This window comes from Equus asinus, chromosome 5 (genome assembly GCF_041296235.1).
Source record: "Equus asinus isolate D_3611 breed Donkey chromosome 5, EquAss-T2T_v2, whole genome shotgun sequence".
NCBI lineage: Eukaryota > Metazoa > Chordata > Mammalia > Perissodactyla > Equidae > Equus > Equus asinus.
This window is the reverse complement of record NC_091794.1, coordinates 12285516-12295611: the sequence shown is the minus strand read 5'-3', so window position 1 is coordinate 12295611 and position 10096 is coordinate 12285516. Positions and strand designations below refer to the sequence as shown.

The 10096-nt window shown below is 41.5% G+C and overlaps 1 protein-coding gene across 1 annotated transcript; it reads left to right on the top strand.

Moving 5' to 3' along the window:
- Positions 1 to 561: 561 nt before the first annotated feature.
- Positions 562 to 9794, top strand: DPPA2 (developmental pluripotency associated 2). The gene is made up of 7 exons (XM_014858530.3): positions 562 to 712; positions 2522 to 2669; positions 4615 to 4775; positions 4867 to 4920; positions 5320 to 5581; positions 7499 to 7694; positions 9559 to 9794. Exons 1-7 carry the CDS (start codon positions 680 to 682, stop codon positions 9662 to 9664), a joined length of 960 nt encoding a protein of 319 aa, XP_014714016.2. The 5' UTR covers positions 562 to 679; the 3' UTR covers positions 9665 to 9794.
- Positions 9795 to 10096: the final 302 nt, after the last annotated feature.

Sequence of the window (10096 nt, the reverse complement as noted above, 5' to 3'; positions counted from 1 at the left end):
TCCAGCAATCCTCAAGTGCTTGCATTCCTTCTGCATTTATTAGTCCATCACTTGCCTTTGTGTTTTGGCTCTTGCTGCTCTGATTCTGAACACCCAAACCCTTGCCTTCTACCCAGCTCATTGCAGGCTTAATATTTGTGTTTAGAACTAGCTCAAGGAGAGATTATCCAATCCTGACAATTTAAATCTAATCTCCCAGAGAGTGACACATCCATGGGCATAAATCAGTTATAAAATACCTCTGAATCTTTTTTCTATTCCCTCCATAATAACATCATTTAATCCATCACCAATATTGCCCCAGAAGTGTTAAAAAATACTCTGTATAGTCCATCGTAACTTGTCAGCAAGTTTGTCACATCCAGTTCCCAAGTCCCACCTTAAAGGAATAAAGACAAAAATCTTTTTTTTAAATATTAGGGGTGATATTAATTACTCAATAATTCAACTCTCACTTAATAGACAAGACACAGTACAAAACCGATGAGACTATCACACTGTCAAATAACGAGGGAGGGGAAAAAGGGGAGGAAGGCAGAGAGCGCTTCTGGGAAACAGGAAGTAAAAGGAGACATTTGCTTATAAAAGGAGAAATCAGGCGACAAACCCTCAGGTTAAATGGAGTAAACTGCAGATTCCTTAACAGTGCTGGCCTGCCTTCCTCCGCGCGTTCCTGGAAATGGCAAACTCAAATTACGATGGCGGCGAGAAGGTAAGTTTAGTTTGAATGAATTAATTTCCCTACAGATTCACTTTTTAAAATCTTTCTAGAGCTGGCATATGTCTCCTTCTTACTAAGAATCTGAATTTCTAGACGTAAGAAGTCTCCATCTTGGAATCTCCACCTCTTTCAAGTGGATATTACTTTTCTTTCACGTAATTGTGGCTCTGTGTGTTTTTGGGTGAGAGTGAAAAGGAGAGAGTAAAGATTTCTGTTCCTCGCCCAAAGTAAGAGACTTATTTTGTACACAGATATGTTGTAGCTGGGCAAGATTAAATAAATAACTAAATAAAGTAAAGAAATGGAGAGCTAAGTGGAAAAGGGTAATATGGAGAAGGTCAGAAAGCAAAGTGACCAACTGGTTTCTTTCCTCCAGGAGTAACAAGTAACCTGCTCCCAAAGGCCTTGATACCAAATGGGTTTCCAGACTAGACTTGGGTAGTCCTGGAAAATTAGTTGAGAAAGTTTCATAGTTATTTACAGGGACTGCTGTACCAGGCTGGAAGACCGAATTGGTCAGTATATATTAAGCACATGCTTGTGGGCAAGTGATATAGCTGCTTTGAGCCCCCACTTCTCTCTAGAGTGGAGTAATGTCCCCCCATAATGTCAGGGGGGCTTTTTTTGAAGCTGACCAGTGAATGTGTGTGTGAGAGTGCTTTAAAAAGTGGTATACAAATGCAAAATCACGACATGCAAGCAAAGAGTGGGAGAGCAATGGGTAACCGTTGAAGAGATTTAAATAGGGGGAGGGGCGCGGCTGCATCAGACACTGCTGTTCTGGGGAGAGAATGTTACAATGGGCTGGAATGGAGTTTATTCACCCTTGGATTTGTGAGGAAAGGCTATATTCAGAAACTTACACTTATGTTACTCTATGCCAGTGGTCATTTAATTTCTGAGATTCAGTGTCTAATTTGTAAAACAGGAAAGCTAATAAATCACAAGGATGCTATGAAGATTAGGTAAGAGAAATACAGAAAGTGCCTAGCACAGTGTGTGTGTGCTGTACAAAACCCGTAAATGTTATTTCCTTCCTGCCTGTCCACTTTTCTCTTTCATTCATTAAATCATTAAAACAACACTGAGCACTCACTCTGGGCTGGGCATTGTGTTAGTTACTGTGATTGCAACAGAGTGTAAAACAGATTCGCTCCTCTCAGGTCTGGGGCTGAAATAAGGCCAGTATGGCTGGAGCTCAGAAAGCTCAGGTGTCGTGAGCTGGAGAGGCAGGCAGGGGCCAGACTATTCAGGAATTTGTAGGCTACCCGAGGGAGTTTTGTCTTTAACAAGAATAGCGATGACCTGCCATTGAAGTATTTTACACAAGCAGGAGAGCAATCTGCAGAAAGAATGGAGTCAGAATGGATTTGGGGATAGCAGAAGATTATTGCATCTGCCAGTGAGAGTTGATGACAGCTTGAATTGGAATCATGTGATAGAAGATGGGAAGGCAGGAACACATTCCATACAGATTTAGGTGATAAAATGAAAGTATTTGGTGTTGTAGCTGATGGAAAGGAAAGGCCATGAGGGAAATGGTCCTCCAAACCCAAAACCTACCCTTCCATTTCCTCTTTATCACCCACTTGAAAATCTGCTTTTGCCCATTTCCTTATTGTTTCTCTTAATCTAATAAAGGGCCTGCTGATCAATATCACATTCAAGGAATCTCAGTAAGTCTTCTCTCCATCCACCTATTGGCTTGTCAGTTTCTTATCCATCAGTTGGTCCTTGCAAGTAAGCAGTTTAGTTGTATGGCATCAAATGAGAATTAGTGACTGACACTTCCCTTTCCAGAATTCTTTTGAGGAGGAATCAGATGAAGAAAATGTGATTCTCACATTGGTTCCAGTTAATGAGGAACATAATGAAGAACATCAAATGGAATCAAGTGTCTCTTCGACTTCAGAAGTCAACCTGAAGACGCCTAGGACAGATGACAAAGGTATGAGGACGGGGATTGCTCAGTGTGCTGCCCCTCCAGCTCTGAGAACCTCGGAAAAGTAAGATTTTTTTCTTCCCTATCCTTTGACTATACAACACCCAGCTTAAACCTCACTGTGATCATCCATGATGCAAGATGGCTCAAACTCCCATACTTCTCATTTGCTAAGCACCGTGTACTGCCTTGCTGTTAAGACACAAAAAATAGGGGCTGGCCCAGTGGCCCAGCAGTTAAATTCACATGTTGTGCTTCTCGGTGGGCTGGGGTTTGCCGGTTCCGATCCCGGGTGCGGACATGGCACCACTTGGCAAAAACCATGCTGTGGTAGGCATCCCACGTATAAAGTAGAGGAAGATGGGCATGGATGTTAGCTCAGGGCCAGTCTTCCTCAGCAAAAAGAGGAGGATTGGCAGTAGTTAGCTCAGGACTAATCTTCCTAAAAAAAAAAAAAAAAAAAGGCATGTGGAGTGCTCTGAATAGAGCATGGTCTTACAGGGCAGCTAGATCTGAGTTTAAATTCCCAACCCATGAAGCTCAATCTTCTCTTCATTTTGGTTAATACATACTTTACATACCTCATAAGAAGACTAATTTTTCCCAGCTTTCCTGAGATATAACTGATGCATAACATTGTGCCATTTTAAGGTGCACAATGTGATCATTGATACACGTATATATTGAGAAATGACTACCAAAATAGGTTAACACATACATCACTTTACACAATTACATTATTTCCCCCTGTTGAAGATTTATTCTCTTAGCAACTTTCAAGAATACAAAGTAGCTCGGAATTTGTGTAATTCAAATATGCAAATTTAAACTATAGCCACCATGCTGTACATTAGATCCCCAGAACTTACTCATATAACTGAAAATTTGCACCCTTCAATCAATATATCTCCATTTCCCCCACCCTCTGATCCCAACCCCTGGCAACCATGAATCTACTCTGTTTCTATGAGTTCAGGTTTTTTAGATTCCACAGACAAATGGGATCATACAGTATTTAGAAGTCTAAATAATTTTGAAAGCTATCTTCTATTTGCTTGGTGAGTAATTATTGATTAAATATTCAGGGGTCGGCCCCATGGCCGAGTGGTTAAGTTCAAGAGCTACACTGCAGGCAGCCCAGTGTTTCATCAGTTCAAATCCTGGGCACGGACATGGCACCGCTCACCGAGCCACACTGAGGCGGCGTCCTGCATGCCACAACTAGAAGAACCCACAACTAAGAATATGCAGCTATGTCCCGGGGGGGGGGGGGGGGGGGCTTTGGGGAGAAAAAGGAAAAAAATAAAATCTGTAATAAATAAATAAATAAGTAAATAAATAAATATCCAGCAGCTTTTAATACCATGACCTTTTGTATCTGTTCTCAGTGCTTCATATAAAGGCATCAAATAAGTTTTCTCAGAACGATTTCATTTTCTGGGCCAATAACAAGGACTTTAGGATGAAGTAGATAGTGACAGGTTAGAGGTAGGCAGAATGAGATGAGACAGGGTACTGCAGAGAATAAGGAGGCAGGCTGGCAGAATGAGGACCATTGTCGGTTGGGGCCGGCTTTTTTGTTTCTGTAGAGACAGCTGATATTTTCTGGTCTAAAACCCAGACTTGGAGGAGCAATGCAGTATAATAGTCTATCCAAGTAGTTGCTGATGGCTGCAAAAAATACCCCAACAGGTTGCTGTATGTAGTGTAAAAACCATGGAATTTAGAATTTTAAAATGTAGGTTTGAGTCTTGGGTCTGCCATTTTGATGGTGGTGTGATCTTAGGCTAATCCTTTAATTCCTGAATCTATTACCTTACTTGTAATATGAAGAAAAATATTTGATATGTATATATGCAAACTGGGTTGCGAGAAATAAGTGAGAACTTCGTAAAATTATGAAGAATCTTAGAAATATTAAATTATTACTCCTATGGTTCTCTTTTCTCAGTTCATCTTCCTCAAACGAATGAACAATTCAAAACTCGCCCCAAACCCAGATGTAAAGCACCCATCCTTCCCTTGCCGGCCATTTTGCCTCCGATTAATAAAGTGCGGCGGGACACTTTGAGGAACTGGTGCCAACAATTTCATTTGAGTACTGATGGCGACGTGAGTACGCTGGTGGGAATCTCGCTGCCCGGAGCAAGTATGGGAAGCTTTGTCGGCTTTTAATTTTTATTTGTCCTCTTAATTTCCTTAGAAAATAGAGGTTTATCTGAGGCTCCAGGAGCATGCTTACTCTGAACAAAAACAGGTGAGTGAGGACCGTGATGGCGGTGCGAATTGTTCCTCCAGCCACCTCTGTATATATGTGGTATCTCTAAGGCAAGATTTCTCAACCAAGACTATTGACATTTTGGGCCAAATAATTTCTTTTTGTTTGGGAGGCTGTCCTGTGCATTTAGGACACGTAGCAGCCTAAACATTCCTAGCCTCTACCCACTGGGTGTCATAGCAACCCCTACTCCACCCACACACGGTTTTAACAAACAAAAACTTCTCCCAGTTGAGAACACTGCTCTGAGGGAACTGACGTTCCTAAACTCTTTCTATGCTGACACACGTGGGCCAATGTATAAAGAACGGCAAAATGGACACAAAGTCCTATGGCAGTAGCACTTCGCAGAATACTCATAATGAATCCCATTTGCAGAATGTTCCTGAAACACCACAGGAGGCCAAACTTCAGTCATGTTCAGGGGAGTGCAAGATGGTGACCAAGAGAGCAAGGGTTCCGAAACGTTGTAAGAAGCCTGAGAGAGAGGAAGGGACTAATATAGTTGAAGTAATCACTTCAGCGCAGGAAGCCATGTTGGCAGCGTGGGCAAGAATTGCTGCCAGAGCCGTTCAACCTAAGGCTATGAATTCATGTCCCATTCCTACTTCTGTGGAGACCTTTCTGCCACAAGCCTCTGGTAAGATCAACTTCAAGAGTGAGTACCGTTCCAGAGAAAGAAAGTTAACTTGTATTACTCCAACACTGAGAGGTAGTAAAAGGGAAAGTTAATGAAAGTGTCTGTGACTGGATGTTAGGTTCATAAAGGGCTTATTATTTGATTGGCAGATAGCTAAGTTTTGCCTGGGTGGATCTCCAGACCAGGTGATTGAGGGGTGACCTTTTCTCATCACTAAGCCGAATTCTAAGGTGGGGAGAAAGCATAATCTGATAATGGGGTCAGCCACAGCCTGAGGTCTTCCCTGCTCTCCCTTCCTCAAGGCCTCATAACAGAGAATAAGAGTGTGGGGGTTAGAACTGAACAGTTTTGGTTCAAATCCTTGTCTTACCACTTAGATGCATGGCCTTGGCAAGTTACATAGCTTAAGCCCTGTTAACCTGATGTGTAACACGAAGGTTACAACTCTCCTACTGCATAGAATGATCGTGAGACTTATGAAATACAACTTGGCACATCAAAAGTAGGCAAAAATAAAATGTTTGGGGCCCTTGTCCTCTTAAAAAATTGTGAGAATAACTTAGCCCCACCTTTCTCCAACTCCTGCCCCTTCTCTCTCGGTATTTTTGGTTTTGTCTCCAGCAGACCCTATCTCAGACCAGCACAAAGTCACTCTCCCTTTTTTTTGGCTTGAATTTTTTTCCTCTCCACCCCATTCTCAGAAGTGTTCTGGATCCTCTTTTATTCAGAACTGACTTGGATGGTGAGGCACGTTGTTCACTACACAAGGAACCCAGGCCAAAGGAAGACTGGGAGCTGAAGTTGGCCTACTGCCTTCTCCCCAGTCTGCACTCCCTTCACTGAGGGGGAACCGGCACCTTTTGCTAATTTGCAAAAGCACCGTCCAGCCACAAAGCTGTGTCAGGAGGACTACCTCCCCAAAGACACTCCACTTTCTAATTTTCATTGATGTGCCACATGAGCTAGTGGCATCCCATACTTACTTGTCCTTTCAGTTCTTCTTCATTCAGCAGTTGTTAAGAACCTACTGTCATCCAGGAGTGTGCCCAGCTCGGGGTATGTTGTGCTAAACACACATAATCTCTACTCTCATTTTACAGTCAGACTAGAGAGAGAGATCCCTACAAATACTCTGTATTTATAGATATTTAAACCCAGAGTGACCACTCCCTTGTTTTAATTTCAGACGCTTGATGTTGTAAAACTTACCTTCTTTTCTTGCAATAGCCCGTCTTGCCAATTAGATTGTTCCCTATACTTTTAAACAATGACCCTTTTGCCTGTTTTCGGTAGTTGAGGCTGTATAATGTCATGGTTTGGTGAATGGGCTGTGAGTCAGAATACCTGGGAAATTTATGGGAAAATTATGCTATTTAACACCATAAGCTTCAGTTACCTTGTCTGTAAATAAGAAAAATAAATAGAAGGTAAATGTTAATGTTCTTAAGAATAAATGTATTGGGGCCAACCTGGTGGCATAGAGGTTAAGTTTGTGCACTCTGCTTTGGCAGCCCAGGGTTCACGGGTTCAGATTCTGGGCACGAACCTACACGCTGCTCATCAAGCCATGGTGTGGTGGCGTCCCACATACAAGATAGAAGAAGATTGGTACAGATGTTAGTTCAGGAACAATCTTCCTTACAAAAAAAGAATAGATACATTAATACATGTAAACCACTTAGCAAAATCCTGGGTACAAAGCAAGCATTCCAAAAAGTTAATAGTTGTTGTCTCTTGTACTATATAATTTGTGAAGTTAGACTACAGTGTCTTTTAGCCTGGATTTTTCATGCTTCTCTTTCACTTGATTCATCAACAGAATATAAGAGCAAAATCAAGAGTGACTTGCTGAGAGGTTGGATTGGGCACTGTTACTTGGTCTTAACTGTTTATATTTCCTTCTCTTTCCCTCCCCAGGTGTCAGGTGGTGTGTGGTCCATGGCAGACCTCTCTGGGCAGACACGAAGGGTTGGGTTCGCCTGCACTTCCGTGCAGGTCAGACCTGGGTGCCTGACACTCCCAGGAGGATGATCTCTCTCTTCCTGCTACCAGCCTGCACGTTCCCATCCCCAGACCTGGAAGATAATATGTTATGCCCTGAATGTGCTCAGAGGTAACCCTTAAGTATCTTTGTAAGCATGGCACACAGAAAAGTAGATGTCTAAATGGGTTTCTGAATAATTTAGTAGGAGAAGGCAGAGGACAAACAAACTGTTTTCTTAATTTGTCATATAGATCAGGCAAAAATAGGAAGCAAAAAGAACTGAGTAGTGGACTAGAACTCAGGCAAATGTGGCTGCTTCTTAGCAACCTTAACAAAGTATCTGACAAATTAAGACCTTAACTGCCTCAATTGTAGAGACCAATTATAAAAAAAAAAATTAGAGTTCTTACCACATCGGACACTTAGCTAGGGATACAAAACTTAGTAAGACAAAATCCGTGTAGCATACTGGAATGAAAATGAGTGAGATGCTATGAAAATGTATGGATAGTACTTACATTGGAGCAGCTTAGGGAAGCTTCAGATGTACTGCAGAAGAGCCTACCAGTTAGAAAATACAATTTCAGCATTTTGGTAGTAGAAATAGCCCATACAAACACATAGAAATGAAAGAACGTAACTCACTTAGAAACTGCAAATAAGTCAATATGACTGGAGCATGTATTGAGAAATAAGTCTGGGAAGGGGAGAGGCAGACCACTGAAGGTTTTATATCTGTATTAAAGGTCTCATATATTGTCCTGCGGGTCATTATTGCTCCTTCACTTTGGGGACATAGACTCCTTTGAGATATAATGATAACCTCATACCCTCTTCTAAGAAAATATACAATGGGCATAAACATAAACACTGCTGTGGATTTTATATAAATCATAGAACTCGTAAGGTCCATTCATGAGTACAAAATTCAGCTTTTGATGATGGAATCGGGTGGAGGTAATGTGAGAGAGGTGTGGAAGAAAACTGAGGTTTTTTTTTTTTAAGAAAGCGGACTGATTTTTCAACAGAGACTAGATTGGAAGATAAGTAAGATATTACTGTAATCTGGAAAGATAAAACTTAGGACCTTGGTGAAGAATTTAGGAAGAATGGGATAAATTTAAGAGATGTAGTCATAAAGGGAAGAGGATGCTATCTTATCAGATGGAGGGAAGGAAGAAGTCCAGATCAGTGGTGAAGAATGTGCGGTGTGTGGGCCATGTTTGACATTAGTCTAGAGTTCTGAGAGTATGAGTTAGAGGTAAACATCTTTGGGAGTCATTAGCATGCAAGTTGTACATAGAAGTATATAGGAATTCAAATGGCTTGTGGGCAATGGAGATATAAAAAGTGTACAGTTAGAGCCTGGGAGATAAGTGAGGAAAGGAAGCTGAGGGCAGAGAGTTTTAGAAGGAAATGGTTGACAGTGAGATGGCCATGTAAGATTATGATTAATGCACTAGTATTAGGAATGCTAATTTAGGATGACATTGGTGGCTTTTTTGACAGTAGGTTGAGAGCATCAATGGTAAGTTGGAGTGTAACATGTGATACACTGGGAACAGGACATATTGATAATCTCTACCACCTAAGCCAAGAAGGAAGAGAGAGCAGTTAGTTGAGACAATAATATCAAGGGAGCTTGCTTGCATCCTGCTTCCTTCTCCATTTCTTTTTATTTTTTAATGGGAAAACCATGAGCATGTGTGGGAGAGGATGTGAGAAGCTCTGGGAAGCCATGGGAAAGTATAAAGATAAAGGAAGTGGAACTGACTAGCGTACAGAATATGAGCCCTGAGAATGAGTGGACCATCTTGTTCCTTTGTTTACTACATAAAATCTTTCTACCCACCCTCCTTAGGTGATGGGGCAAACTACTCGGGAACTCCAGAAGTGGATTCCTTATTTTATTGGTCGTTTTCAAGGAGTTGTTATGGAACAAATAGTCTTATTCCAACAATTTTTCAAAATTCTTTTCTGACTTGCTTTATAGGAATAAAAAGATGATGAGAAGATTCAATACAATGAAGAAAAAGAAGCAATCTGGTGTGAATGCAACATCATTCCTTTTGAATGGGCCATGTCTTAATACAGAATAAATGGTGGAGAGCCCACAGTTAAACTGACTTGCATCTCAGTGATGGCTGTATTGTGTCCTAGCTATCCAGTGTTGCCTGATGCTTTGAGTACAGATAGGAATATTGGGATTCTGTACTTGAGGTTTGCCAAAAAGTGATGCTACTGCTGCTTCAAGTATTTAGCTATGTAGAATACAATTTGGTTTGGTTTTGTTTTTTACCCTTCTTCTCCCCAAAGCCCCCCAGTACATAGTTGTATATTCTAGTTTTGAATGCCTCTGGTTCTGCTATGTGGACACCACTTCAGTATGGCCTGATGAGCGGTGCCATGTCTGTGCCCAGGATCCAAACCAGCGAAACCCTGGGCCGCCAAAGCAGAGCACACGAACTTAACCACTCAGCCACGGGGCCAGCACTGCTTTTGTTTTAATTAATAGATTTTAAAGTTTTTTC

Bases quoted from the DNA above. Each gene is read 5' to 3' on its own strand.
- DPPA2 (XM_014858530.3), top strand. From the start codon at position 680: ATGGCAAACTCAAATTACGATGGCGGCGAGAAG. The intron at 4,776-4,866 runs GTGAGTACGCTG...TAATTTCCTTAG, and splicing joins ATTTGAGTACTGATGGCGAC to AAAATAGAGGTTTATCTGAG. The intron at 7,695-9,558 runs GTAACCCTTAAG...CTTGCTTTATAG, and splicing joins TGCCCTGAATGTGCTCAGAG to GAATAAAAAGATGATGAGAA.